The sequence below is a fragment of the Montipora foliosa genome, chromosome 6, assembly GCF_036669935.1.
Source record: "Montipora foliosa isolate CH-2021 chromosome 6, ASM3666993v2, whole genome shotgun sequence".
Taxonomy (NCBI): Eukaryota; Metazoa; Cnidaria; class Anthozoa; order Scleractinia; family Acroporidae; genus Montipora; species Montipora foliosa.
The window spans coordinates 36,976,233-36,991,232 of NC_090874.1; the positions used below are offsets into that span (position 1 = coordinate 36,976,233).

The following is a 15,000-nucleotide window of genomic DNA, read 5'->3' on the forward strand; positions in this document are numbered from 1 at the left end:
TTTTTGGAGCTGTTCCCAATGCTCCAATTACTACTGGAAGCACCTGGGTTCGGACACTCCACATTTTCTGAATCTCTCTTGCCAGCTCCTGGTACTTCTCTAGCTTTTCCTCTTCCTTGGCCTTTACAGCTGTGTCTTCTGGGACTGCTATGTCTATTACTTGGCATCTCTGCTCTTGCTTGTTAATAACGTCGGGTCTCCTTGCACTCATTTGGTGGTCAGTCTGGATGTTATAATCCCAAAGCAATTTGTAGTCGTTGTTCTCAAGGACAGTTTCTGGTTGATGTTCAAACCATTTGTCTACTCGACTAAAACCGCACTTCACACTTCCCCAGCAAGTCCCAGTGTGCCACCTTGCAACATTATCATGCCTCCTTTTATAATCTTCTGTGCCAGTTTGGAGCACCCACTCACTATATGGCTCACTGTCTCCTTTGCCTGGCGGCACGCCCTTTTCGAGATGATCTCTTGAGTCTTGTCGATGCTGGCTTTGATGTAGTTTGTTTTTATATTATATCATCATCATCATCATCATCTCATCATCATCATCATCATCATCATCATTATCATTGTTATTATGGGATCCCAGAGTTGAGCAAGACTTCTTAGGCAACTTCTTTTGGACAAGGGTTTGGACTGGCCAGTGATCCTTCCTTTTTTTGAAGGTGAACACGGCGTCTTCCTTATCCAATTTGTGGTCTGTGAATCGTTTGCAATTAGACTGGTCAACTTATAAGCTGTTAGAGTGCCACTCCTTAACCTGAAACTGACCTTTTCCGAGGATAGTGTCAATCTGCTTTGTTATCTTGTTAGTTTCTTGCGAGTTGGTATTGGAGCCAGCGATGTCATCCACGTACGAGTGATCTTCAGTTTAGTTCCCTATAACCGCTTCTGGAAATTCAACTTGAGGAGTCTTAGCTAGATGGTTGATAGCGTTTGTTGCAATATCTGGTGCTGGCTGGTCTCCAAAATGTAATCTAAGCCATTGGAAAACTCAAGGAATTTCACTTGTCTTTCTCCTCCACAAGAACCTATAAACTTGATCGTCAGGGTGAACTAATACTTGATTGAACATCTTTCGGACGTCTCCCGAGTACGCCACTTCGTTCCACCGCCAGGCCTCAAGCACATTGGGAAGACTGTTAATGTAATTGGCGCCCTTTTCGAGATGATCGGGAGGGAGCGACCGTCGTGGCCTTTCGATGACGAATCAAAAACCAGGCGAACTTTGGTTGTTCTATCTGGGGAAAAGACGGCTTGCAGTGGCAGATGCCATTCGGGCTTGCTATGGTCAACTTTCTCCACGGGAACTTTTATTACAGTCTTGATCCAACAGCTTTTGGACTTCACTATCTATGACTTCAAAATAATATTTTATGTGGAATAATTTCTCAGAAGACTGCATTATTTTCGGCACAATATGATAATTACTGTGTGTGGAAGGTCCATTTCGATTCCAAGGCATCTTAACCTGAATTCGTCTGTTTACTAATGCAGTTGAATTAGAGAGTGACTTGACGAACGTGTTTTCACGCAATACGTTCTCATTGCACGTACACAGCTCTGTTGGTTTGACTCCCAGGGTGTCTTGTTGGAGTAATCATGTTCTTAATGTCATCTTTAATGCTCACTGAACCAACTTCTATGGACTGAATTCCGGCCTTGTTCAACTGTCCTATAACATACCAACCTGACCAGTTACGTTTGGCTATCGGCTCCCCTGGGTTCCCTGACAAGGTATGGATATTGACGAAGGCATCGATAAGAAGGTCTATCGTTCCGCCGGATAGTAGATAAAACTTATCCGAGATCGATTGAAAATGAACATAATATTCAACAGCTTCCTTGGAGATTGTTTTGGCAGCGCTATATGGTCTTTTAACGGTGTAAACTTCGAGGGCTTTCCTAATGTCTTCTTTCGTAGGCGAGGCAAAAGTGATCTCGACGACTTCTGAGGCTTAAAATTTCTTTTCTCCACCTGCGAAGTTCATGGTAAGATGGATACTGTTCCAGTTAATCCTAACCGACTCGTGTTTGATCCAGAATCTAAAGTTGCAAGCATCTCGAAAGCAGTTCCGCTTGTGTTCATTATCTTGACCTTTTGAACAGGACACAAACCAGTGATTGGCCTGGATTCTTCCTTATGATCACTGGTTGCATTCTGCAGAAAGGTGATGCTTTTGGGTTTAAATTCATGTTGTTCGCCTCGTTGTGAAGAGAGCGATGATGGTTTCTTTTGCGCTTATCGCAAGTCGTACCGTCTGTCTTTTACAGACGTTCGTGTGATGTGGTCTGAGACATTTCCGGCATCTTTTGCTTTGTTTTACTTCGTCCCATCTTTGACTTACGATTGAGTTTTGTTATAAGGGACAGGCAGCTAGCGGGTATTTCCACGTACAGCCTAGCAGACATGCTTCTTGTTCTGAGAATCCAGTTTTTTTAACAGCATTATTTTCTGCCCTTCTATTGGTTGTTCCTCGGAGTGATCGCTCTTTTTCCTCGCTGTCGGTGTCTCGTTTACCTCTACATCGAAATGTTGACTCTTGGTGAAACCAGGTTGTGAGATTTGAAACATCTTCTACCTTACTCGTCGTTTCCATCTGTCGTTCAAAGTTTGTGTTGTCCCTCGGGTCGAGCTTAGATAGAAGCTGAGACATGAAAAACGGAGCTTCTGAAGCTTCTAACACGGAACAGCCATTGTGTTCCATAATATTTAGTACGTACACGGATACTGTCGGGGCGTAGCGCGCCAGTAATTTTGCGTCTCGTTTAACTTGCTCACTTTAGATTACTAATTTCGGTTAGCAGCTAATCCATAATCGTGAATTCCAGATCAAGAATTTACTAGGCTCGATCAATGTCTTTGCATGTTTTGACCTGGTCCGTCCAGAAGGAAGTTTTGGGCATAGCTTTCCGAAATCTTTGAAGTTGCTCGTCTTTGTATTGTCCTTATTTTGACATGTAGTGGGTAAATTCCATTTCCCAAGTTTGGTACATTCATCGTTTGGAACTGTTAACCTGTCTAGGTTGCCGGTAGGCTTCGAACATAAAGCTTCCGCCAGGTGTCAGTGTGATCAGGAACTTTTGGTGGTTAATTTTCGCTTTGGTAGGCCGAATACTTTTGGGCGACCAGAAGAAAATCATTTTTGACTGCGTCTCCAAGTTTTCTGTTTGTTAGCACTGATTCGTCTTCCGCTGTGGTGCCTTCTTCGATTAATTTATCTAAGATTGCCTCTTGCTGCCTTTTTATAGCTCTGTACTTTGATTCTGCTAAACCAAATACCGCTTCAAGTTTTTCAAGTTCAGGGCTTCCAGAGAAAACTGTTTCAAATTATTCGATTAATTCATACAAGATTCTAACCGCATTGTTCGTTTTCTCACGAGAGTTCCGATGCTAACTTTCGGTGGCATTTTCAGTCAATTTTAATAATCCAACTACGCAAATGAAGGTTTTGGAAAGCGAAAATACAGCACTAACACAATTTCAATTTCTTCTCTCAACGCGAAAGTACTTTACTTAATAATTACGATAACCTTTAAAGTAATTGAAAATGTTCAAGAAATTCAACTGAAATCCGTACTCAAAGCTTGGCGTGCTAGTACTTGATCTTTGATGTGGAGTTTATAAAGCTTTGAAATTACCGTGTTCCTTTTTATGTAAGGTGTGAACCCGGCGATATATTTTCGCGAACGGTCAGTCGCTCGCACTTTGGCAGTCGGTTGTTCTTGAAAACAGGGTATTTCTCTCGAAGGATTAGCCTATTCCAGGATCGGTCTGTCCCTCTTTGGGCTGTCAGTTGCTCTTGGAAAAATATCGTTGTGGCACGATGCTGTTCTTCGGGATCTTGTAGCCGCTTGAGTAACATTCAGTTCGCAGATTTTTTGACTGATTCGCTCTTTCGTGTGAAGCTTACGGTTACTTTATTTAGGTCACTCGTCACTCTAGCAGGATCTCCTAATCTTTTTGTACTTTATAGCACGGATACTATGGTCAAACTGTGAAAAAAAAAGTACTTTCAAGTTTAAATAAGAGATACAAAAGAACGTTACTTTGTAAAACTAAGCTACTTACGATTCTGTTCGGAGATTCGAGGTGACATGCAGCAGACTCGGCTAACTAAAGTGCCTAGGGTGTTTATAAGTGCTTACTCGTTCGCAGAGCCCTCGAAGAAATATTTGGCGCCAGTCAAAAGTTCACTTACATAACCTGCAAATTAGCCTATTATAAAATTTGTATGTCCTTTTTTCGTGTCTGTGTATCCGTGTTCGTCCTTACCGATTTGTATCCAAGTTTTATATTTTGTACGCCTCTCATTAAGGTCGGGTGCCATTAATTAACTTTGCGTTCATCTTATCAAGTTTGCTTGTGCTCTATTCAATTTGTATTCAATCACGTTTGTTCGTGTTTTATGTCCATACCGGGCACGATAGATTTACCTTAAGTAGTAATGAATCAACATGATGTTCATTCCCGTCTTTTTTGCAGTTGAAGCTAAAGAACCTCATGGCTGCCTCCTTGCATGAATATCCCAAATTGAAATTTGACTTGTCCAATCGCAGCATAGTATCAAGGATAATGGAGCCTTTGGTTCTGACATTCCTCATCATCATTGCATTTGTTGGCAATGGTATTACGTGTGCCGCTGTTTGCAAATACCGTCGCCTTCGTACGCTTCCAAACATGTTTGTGACAAACTTGGCAGTGAGCGACATTTTGATGTCTATCATCGTCATGCCAATCACCCTGAAGGTTCTCATCTCAAGCGAATGGCCATTTGGCCCGGTGGTCTGCGATTTACAAGGATTTTTCATCTTCTCTTTTGTCATAGTTTCACAGGGAAACATGGCGGCGATTGCTGTCAATCGCTACTTCGCAGTTTGTCGCCCGATTGCTAACAAAGTAGTTTTTACTAGGAGAAACATCATGGTGATAATCGCCTTGCTGTGGATTTTACCGAGCATCGCCAGCGTCCCTCCTTTGGTTGGATGGGGTTATTATGCATTTCAGCCGGGAAAAGCAGTCTGTATTTACCCACCCGACGTCAACATGACCTACACCACTCTTATTGCTCTTCTTTTCATTGGATTACCTATGGGACTCATCGTGTTCAGCTACACTAAGTGTTTCTTTGCTATCAGATCAAGCAACCACCAAATTGCCCAGATGGACGACAATCGGCGGCGAGCAGGTCAGGAATACAGGAAATGGCTGGAAATTCGCTCTACCTTGACAATGATGAAGGCCACTCTGGGTTTCATCCTGTGCTGGTTACCCGTCTCTGTTATCGCCTTCATAGACGTTTCTACAGGAGGCGACAATTTACCGCGTCAAGTTTTCACACTCACTACTTTCCTCGTCTTCTTGTCCAGTACCATCAACCCGTTCATCTATTGGCTTTCAAACCGCGACTATCAACGAGCATTTCGGAATGTATTTCGGTGTGCAGAAGAAAGTGTGGTGATTGACAGTTCAAGGCCACATAGGGCTCATGCGGTTATCCCTCTTCAAACCGTACTGACAGAGGTTCCTGCTATTGATAAATAACTGCTTCACCGTTCTAGAAAAGCCTTTTGTCTATAGCCTGGACTTTCGTTTTCTGGTTCTAGCACAGGCAGACAACCCTACGGATGCGAGAGCGCGCGAAGTGACTGACGTCACGTTATTTTAGACAGTTGTAACGGCCGATTTAAGTGATCGAGGAAAATGTTCCAACTGCAAATAGAAGCCTTCCCTTGCGAGAATTCATTTCATGGACTGCCAGATAAAAAAAGGTTCACTAACCTACCATTTTCTGCGTTGTCCCGAGAGATCTGATGGGTTTTTGGGACGCTTCGATTTTCCCTGTAGCACTGACACATCCCACATTAAATGAAAATAGGTCAGCAATGCGTACATGTAGGGGCTTATCTGTGAATGATTTGGAATGAATTATCTAAAAAAAAATTTAATTTAACCAGGGCCGCAGCTAGTAACAGGCAAGCCAAGGCAATTGGCTCAATCATTGTGTTTCGTTTTTGCTGTCATTTGTCATCATAAAGACCTAGGAAGAGTATTTAATCAGTGACTCCGGGATAATTTAATTTTGTTTTAGTATGCAAATCCCTTGAATGTGAGTCATAATTCTATAACTTTGCTGTGAATTTCTAAAAACTGCAACCGTATTAATACGAATAGTTAAGAATCAACAGCTGTTACACTAGTTAAGGTGAGGAAAAAGCCCCATGTAAGCATTTTGAAGAGTCATTAAAATGGACTATTGTTAGATGTCAGAAACAAACTTCCTCTACACTTATTCTCTCTATGTGTTTTATCTACTGTTGTATTTGTGTAATCTAAAAAGGTTTGAATATTACTTTGTGGATGTCTATAAACAACACCACAAATTATACTATGATCAGATTCTTTGTCAATTTCTATCCATAATGGTTGAAAATCATTTGTTTTTCTGCTAAAATCAGTCCTGATAACAGACGTCAGATTATTGTTTATAAAAAATCCACACCTCCAACGTTTGTAACACTTGACAATGAACTAACTGAATACCCTGAAAGATTACTACTGGATAATAAATCCTGACCAACTTCTAGCTTAATCTCTGTAAGTCCCACTACCTTCAAACGAAAATACAGATCACACAACCGGCTATAACTGCGATAAGCGGACCTCAAACTCGTAGCAATTCAGACATCACAAAACCACAAGAGGAATCAAAGGAAAACAATATAATTTATTGACGGGTGAAGGATGTGAGAGATACGGACGATGTGGAAAATGCGGGTTGAAACTGCAAAATACAATATAAATAAAAACAAGAACAGCTAACGAGGAAGTGCGAAAGCGTAAATAACAGTGAAAACGAAACATTAAAGGGCACCCAATGAACAGGTTATACTAGATCTTACAAACATAGTTCGAAGTTTGTCAAAATTAGCTGCCAAATATTGCAATGCAGGATAGAGAAATATTCATCAGAAAAGCATTCATTGACATAAAGACATTCATGGCAATCATGCGCAGAATAATATTGAAATTTTTCATCTGAAGGCAGACTGAAATAAACATCTCTCATATTTAAATTGTCTACGTTGGAAGGGGAAGCGGAGATTTCTAAGCGAGCCAATAATTCGAAGTCAATGCCCATGCGGTTGTCATTGCATCATAAGTAGATTGTCATTTACGACTGTAGGTAAGTATTTTCAAAAATGTTCTTACCGTGGCGAGGGGCTTTGTTTTTGTTTTCTTCAACAAATTGACCGGGTTTTAAAAATGTTGACTCTGCGGCAGAAATGCGACAGTTGTTTGGTAGGAACATAGGAACCTGTATTCGTATTGAAATTCAACCAATAATATGCAATACGTTCATATCAAATAAATATATGTTTTGGAAATGCTAGAAAAACTCGCACTGAAGGTCACGCTGTGCAACTGAGCACGCTAGAATTTTGGTAGGTCACGTAGCAACGCTGTCGAATTGACACAAACATTTTTTTGTGGGCTGCTACTTCTTAGTTCTTATTCCTTCACACAAAGGATTAATGAACAAGTATTTAAAAACTTGAAAAAATGAAATCTTCCGACTCCGCCAGACGTTACATAACACAGGATGTGTCGAGGACCTTTAATTTCCTTCAAAAGCCGAGAAACACGTGATGAGGCATTGCAATTCTTTGGTAACGTCGTCGGAGATGACAAACAAAGATTCGTTACCAAGCCTTAAACAGAGGCTCGATACCAAACCATATTCATATGGGATTGAAATCTAGCACTTCACATTACACTCTATTCAGTTAACTCTGTTTAAAACACAAGTGATACACGGCCAACGTTTGTATAAACGTAACCTTTCCATGTACTTGTACATGTTCATTGCTGTGACTTTGACATCTTCAGTTCCCACGGCCTGCTCCCGTCTGACCTTGTGGCTCAGTCGGTGGAGCGGCGGAGATCTAACCCGAAGGTCGTGGGTTCAATTCCCACCCTGGTCAGAGTTTTTCTCTGTCCTTGTGTGGGCCCATTGCCATTAGTAGGGCTAACGCTCACATGGTTCATATGGGATTGAAATCTAGTACTTCACATTACACTCCATTCAGCGAACTCAACGGTCGCCGAGTTGTCAGTGTGTTGTGTTTAAAGTGTACTTCACTTCGTTTGGGACACTAACAGCTACTTGATGTCGCTGGCAGGGCTTCGATTACGCGGCTAAAAGAAAAACTATGGCGAGTAGTATTAATGGACAAAGCGACACTGTTTTTTGAGAGACATATGGTCGCACTCATGCGGAACGAAACTCGCGTGGTGGGGAACATGACAGAAACCGGTCCAGCCCAACATAAATAGTTTTTATGGTATTGCGGCTGTATGGCTTTCCTTCAGCTTATCTTGCTTCCACGAAAAATCGCCTCAACGCACTGGACAGTTCCGACGACTCCATGTTTTCAAGAGTGAACTTGAAAGAACTGAGCTTGGGGTGCCTGTGCCGCGGCGTCTGCCAGCAAAGTTTTGTTGTAATGGACTCAGAAAAAAGCCTTTATTGAGACTTGAACAAAAAAATATTTTCTGATTAATATGACAAGCTATGGTAATAAAACTGTTCATCAAAACAATGACCGATTGATTTTAAATCATTCAGAATCTTCACAACAACAACAACAACAACAAAACTTTATTCGTGCCCAGAAATTATATAGAGTTAACATAAATCCAAGAAAGAAAAAATTACAAGGGAAAAGAGCACAGCCACTTAGAAATAGCTAGGCTAATTGAGCTAAGTGGCTAGGCCAAGCGGAAAATTTGCAAAAACCCTACATTAACATAGAACTACGGACACGATTTACCGTTCACGCACACACGCGCACACACAAATAACAATAGACAAGGGGAAGTGCACACGTTAAAACTGGAAAATAAAGTACATCAATGAGCCAATCAGTAGTTGGAGATAAGCGATTCTTTTAAGAAGATTTTGAAACAGGTACTGTAATAGTTTTACCACATTTAAGTCGAATCTCAACAGCTTTTAATAACAACTTCGTTCACACACTTTTGATTTCTCTTACACACACTCCAAACCTATCCCATCATGCATGTGGTCTACCACAGGTAGACCCACAAACACTACAACCCCTCTTTTCCTTGGATTTAGGCATAGTTTACAACAGCAACATTACACGTATATCTCTTTCCGAACGTTCTGATCTTGATAAGGGCAAGTTCAATTAAAACTAAACTGAATAACATGCTCATAGTTCAAAGCGTCCCTGTCAATAGAGTTCATAATCAGCAGAGTTCATAATCCTTTAAGTATCCTGGCGGTTTCCTTAACCGAGTTGGCCTCGTGGATACCTCTGGGGTCCCTGTATTGGCATTCCTATCTGCAACAACATCTTGTCCTGTGTCTTCTTGGCTCGGCCCCTCGCTCCCTGTCAGGTATTTCTTTACTTCAGTCACGTTTCTCTTATAGCTAACTCCTTCTGGTGACATCACAGTGACTTCATTTCCATATTTACTGGTAATTTTGTGAGGTGCTTCCCCAAAGCTTGTTGATAGCTTGTTTTCCTTCCTCTGTTTCATCAGGACTTGATCACCTGTAGCTAAGCTGTTTTCTTGAGCTCCCCTTCTTTCATCAGCATAGTCAGTTCTTCTCTGTTTCATCTCTGCATCCTTGTCTCTTGCCTGGCTATCAGCAAATCCGGAAGTCGTCAATTCGGGGATCTTTGATCTTATCTCTCTGTTAAACAACAGTTTGGTTGGGGTAACACCAGTGGTACTATGAAGCGTGGTCCTGTAGGCTGTTAATAATTTTCTCATCTCCACCCATAGATTCTTCTTTTCAGCTTGAGCAATCTTCAGGGCTTTAGCCTGTTCCAGGCTCTCAGATAGTCGAGGAAACGAAAAGAACTGCGTATGAAAAGCGAGTGGGGGCTTGGGTCGAGGCGAGGCGGGAGAGCCTGTAAGCATCTCTTTAAATTCTTCATTCCGCCCACTTTGTAAATAACCTCTCGCATGTCAAAATGTCAATGTCAAAGTGTTGAAAAAGGGCGGCATTGTGTGGTCCCACGCGAGTTCAAGCGCGTTTCTTTTATTGTTGTTCAAAGGTGATGCGTTAATTCTCGCTTGTGCGAGTACGTTAGCCAGAATTTAAGGCACTTTTAGGAAAATAACTTTACAAGCGAACGAAGGCATTGTCAAAGCAACCGGGAAACGAGTGTCAAGGAAATCACCGACGGGAGATTTAGCAAATTCGACCAAAAGACACGACCAGTTCGAAAGCTGCGAGTTCCCTACGCTCTGTTGACTTTTCCAAGGAAAACAGAAACCCGACCATTGAAGTTTCTGGCCTAGATGATAAGACGGACTCATCAATAAACTTCAGCTCTGATGCATCAGGACAACCGATAATGAATGTGAAAGATTGATATTTCATGTGGATGGCTTTAATTGCATTTGCAGTATACAGACACGTAGCCATCACCTTCGCTTCCTGAAAATCGCTTGATCTTTTAAAGCTTTAAGACATACAACGGAGCCTGTAGTTTCTCAGCAGTGCTCTATGTCTGGTTTGGGTGCAGATGCACCTATGGCTGTTGATCCCGAGGCAGATGTCCGGGACAATGAATTAAATGAGCTGGATAGCCAGCCTTTGCTTGCCAGTGGGTCGGGGGGGCTGGGGAGAGGGTTCTGGATCCCTCTCCTAGCCAGGGTTCTGTCAGTGTCTTGGGGGGGGGGGGGGCTGGGGAGAGGGTTCTGGATCCCTCTCCCAGTGATAGTGTTGTGGGCGCTTCCACCGGTCAGGCCGGTGAATCTCAAGAGGGGGTAATGGAATCCTCCCCTTCTTTCTCTCCCCTTTCGGGGTCTGTTTCGAGTGAAACACCTGCATCGGGTGGTTCTTGTGTGGTGGGCTCGGCTGGTGATAGTTCGGCCTCATCGATTTCGGATTCTAGGCCTGTGCGGTCTAGGATCCCTGTTAAGGTTACACGCGGTGGTTCGGGGGAGTTACTGCCCCCTCTTGTGTCAAGGGAGGAAACAGTGGCTATGGTGCAGAAGTTGAAGGCGGCCTTGCCGTCTTCTGCTGATGATCTTGTTCCTGATCGGGTTGGGGATTCTTCCCAGTCGTCGCCTCCATTTACCGTTCCTCTTCCTCCTCGGGTCAGTTCTCGTAGTTCTGGCTCGGGGATGGCTCTCCGTCCTTCCTCTCGTTCCCGGTCTCGTTCCGGGGACGAGAGGCCTCCTCTTAGCCCGGATCCTCATAGGTCCCGTCGTCGTGCTAACGGCGCCTAGCCCTGCTAGGCGCCGTTAATTTTGCCGTTGTCTCGCCACCAATTATTTTTTGTTATGGGTTTGTCTCTACTTTTTTGTTATATTATGGCTCTTACTGTAATTTCTGTAAACGTTAATGGGTTGAGAGATGGTGACAAGAGTCTTGGGTTTCTCCAGTGGCTGTCCCATCTCTCTCCCTCGGTGGTTTGTCTACAGGAGACCCACGCAGTCTCTAATGATGATCTTCTTTCTTGGTTTTCCCGGTTCGGTTATTTGTGTGCTGGTTCTTTTGGTACCAATCACTCTCGTGGTGTGGTTATTTTGTATCGTTCGGTTTTGGAGTGTAAGTCTGTGGTTTGCGAGTTTGATGGTCGTTTTGTTTTGGTTGAGTTTTCTTTTCGTGGTTCTGTTTTTCGGGTTGCTTCTATTTATGCTCCTAACCGTAATCCTGATCGTGACGCTTTTTTGGTTCGCTGTGTTGACTCTATTGATCCTGCTGTTCCTACTCTTTTGTGCGGCGATTTCAACACGGTCCTGGACCGTGTTCGGGATCGCCGTGGGTCTTGTCCTTTTGATGTCTCTCGTGAAAGTTCTGTTTTGTTGTCGGCTATGTTTTCGGATTGTTGCGTGGTGGATATTTGGCGTGAAAGGCACCCAAATGATTCTGCTTTCACCTGGTTCCGGCCCGATGGGGCCCTTGCATCGCGCATTGACCTCATCGGTTGTCCGTTTGCTTGGGTGCCTTATGTGTCTTCTGTAGACATTCTGCCGTGTCCTTTTTCTGATCATTGTGCTCTTTCTTTTTCATGGGCTCTCCCCAGCTCCGTTCCTCCGGGTCCGGGGTTGTGGAAGCTCAATCTTTCTGTTCTGGATGAGGCCGAGTATATTGACCTCATCTCAACTTTCTGGTCTTACTGGCAGTCTCGTCAGTCTTCTTTTCCTTCCCTTCTTAGGTGGTGGGACAGCGGTAAAGCTCATATTAAGCGTATTAGTATAAATTATTGTAAAGATCGTGGTAAAAGTAAAGTTGTGGAACGTACTATTTTGTCTAGTCTTGCTGCTCATCTTAAAAGTCATATTGATTCTGGTCGTCTTTCTTTTCTTCCTGTGTACCTCTCTACTCTGTCTCGTCTTCGTTCTATGGATGTTGAGGTAGCTCGTGGTGCTCAAGTTCGTGCCCGGTCGAGGTGGGTGGAGGAGGGTGAGTCCTCCTCTGCTTACTTCTTCCGGCTCGAAAAGAAAAACGGCACTGACCGTAATATCTCGGCGCTGAGAGCTAGTGATGGTACTTTGGTTACGGACAAGGATGGGTTGTGTGATGTTTTACGTTCTTTCTATTCGGATCTTTTCTCCGCTGCTCCTTGTGACTCCAATGCTCGTGCTGTGCTTCTTTCTAACATTTCTTCAGTTCTTCCGTATAATGATAGTGAGGTGTGCGAAGGTCTTCTCAGCCAGGAGGAGTGTTTTGCGGCTCTTCAGGGCATGGCCCGTGGTAAAGCTCCTGGTTGTGATGGCCTTCCCATGGAATTCTATTTAAAATTTTGGCATGTTTTGGGTTTGTATTTGGTTTGTGTTTTGAATTCTGCTTTTGGTTTGGGCTCTTTGTCTCACTCTCAGCGCCGAGGTATCATTACTTTATCGTTTAAGAAAGGGGATCGTCTTGACCCCAAAAACTGGCGTCCAATCTCCCTGTTGAATGTCGATTATAAAATTGCTTCTCGTTCTATTGCTGCTCGTCTTCTTAAAGTTATTCATTTGGTTGTTGATAAAGATCAGTCTTGTGGTGTTCCTGGCCGTTTTATTGGTGAAAATGTTGCTTTTCTTCGTGATGTTGTTGATTTTTGCTCTTCTTCTGGTGTTCCTGCTGCTCTTCTTTCTCTTGACCAAGAAAAGGCATTCGACAGGGTTGATTGGACGTTCCTTCGTTCTACTCTATATGCCATGGGTTTTGGGCAGTCGTTTGTTGGGTGGGTTAATTTATTTTACAATAATGTGAGTAGTTGTGTAAATGTTAATGGTTATATTTCTAATTCTTTTAGTTTATCTCGTGGGGTGAGGCAGGGGTGTCCCCTGTCTCCCCTCATTTACGTTTTGGTTGCCGAGGTACTTGCATGTAATATTCGTTCTAGTGGTTTAATTTCTGGTTTGTCTCTTCCTGGTTCTTCGTCTTCTCTGCCTGTTATTTCTGCGTACGCTGATGACACTACGTTGGTTGTTTCTTCTGTTCCTGGTATTTTGGCTATTTTTGATGTCTATTCTTTGTATGAGAGGGGGTCTGGGGCTAAATTAAATTTTGGAAAATGCGAAGGTTTGTGGTTGGGTGGTTGGAATGGGCGCACTGACTCACCGGTGAACATTACTTGGTCATCGGTAAAGGTGAAGGTGTTGGGGGTTTTTCTGGGTCCGGGTAATTTGGAGGAGGACAATTGGAGGCCGCGTATCACCGCGGTTGAAAATGCTTTGAACTCTTGGCGTCAGCGATCGTTATCCTATAAGGGCAAGGCACTTGTTATCAATGCCTTGGCCCTTTCCCGTGTGTGGTACGTGGCCTCTTTAATCCATGTTCCCCGGTGGGTCAGTGTCGAATTGAATACGTTAATTTTTAATTTTTTTTGGAGCGGTAAGCGGGACTTGGTCGCTCGTCGTGTTGTGGTTCAGCCTTCTTGTTTGGGTGGTTTCTCTGTTGTGGATTTTCAGTGTAAGGTTATGGCTCTTCATGTTCAGTGGGTTCGTCGTTTTGTTTCTTCTCCGTCTTCTTGGGTCACCTTCATGGTTTTTTGGTTTTCTTCTCGGCTTGCCGCTCCTCCGCATCTCGTTTTTTCTGCTCCGCTTTGTTTTTCGCCGGATTCTCTGCCTCCGTTTTATCGTTCTCTGTTGACTGCTTGGCGGGCGTGTAAAGGATCCCTTACAGCGTCTTCTTTGGGTATTGGTTCGGGTATTGATTTTTGTCCTGTTTCTTCTATGACCACGAAATCAGCTTATTTGTTTCTTTTGTCCGAGAATGCTGTCTCTCCTCATTTTGAGGAGAAGTTCTTTCCTTTGTTTGGTTCTCTTTATTGGTCTTCTACTTGGCGTCAGCTTTTCTTTTTTGATTTGGATCGTCCAGTTATTGATTTGTCTTGGAAAATTTCTCATGGGGTCCTTTACACGGCCGAAAGGCTCGCTGGTTTTGGTTATGCTCTTTCCACTGCTTGTTTTTGTTCTGCTCCTGTCGAGTCTCTTCAGCATCTGTTTTTTCACTGTCCTCTGGCGGTCAGTGTTTTGTCATGGCTTCAGTCTCTTATGTTTTTGGCTTCTCCTCTTTGTCCTTCTATCTTGGTTCGTCATGCGCTTTTTGGTTTCTCGGCTGATGAGTTGTCTGTGGTTCCGCGGGTTTTTGTTTATATGTTGAATGTCTGCAAGTTCTGTATTTGGGGGGCTCGTAATGACTTTCGTTTTAGGGGTGTTCGTCCTTCGGCTGTTGACGTTATGGAGCGTGTGAAGTCTCGGGTTCGGTTTAATCTTCCATTGTTTTTCCGTCGTTTCCGGTCTGACCGCCGTCGTCGCTATTTTGTCCGTCAGTGGGGTGGTCGTGGTGTGGTGGCGTCGTTACATAATGATGCTCTGGTCGTTCATATTTAGGTACTGGTTTTGTGTTGCGTGTGCATGTCCTGGCCTTTTTTCGGGGGTGAACCAACGTCTTGGCGTTGGGTAAGTCGGTTGACGGGTGGCCCTTTGTGGGTCGCTTTTCACCCTTGTGCTGG

The 15,000-nt window shown here is 43.4% G+C and overlaps 1 protein-coding gene across 1 annotated transcript; it reads left to right on the plus strand.

Moving 5' to 3' along the window:
* Nucleotides 1-4,504: 4,504 nt before the first annotated feature.
* Nucleotides 4,505-5,545, plus strand: LOC138005489 (melatonin receptor type 1C-like). Its single transcript, XM_068851707.1, has one exon. It carries the CDS (start codon nt 4,505-4,507, stop codon nt 5,543-5,545), a length of 1,041 nt encoding a protein of 346 aa, XP_068707808.1.
* Nucleotides 5,546-15,000: the final 9,455 nt, after the last annotated feature.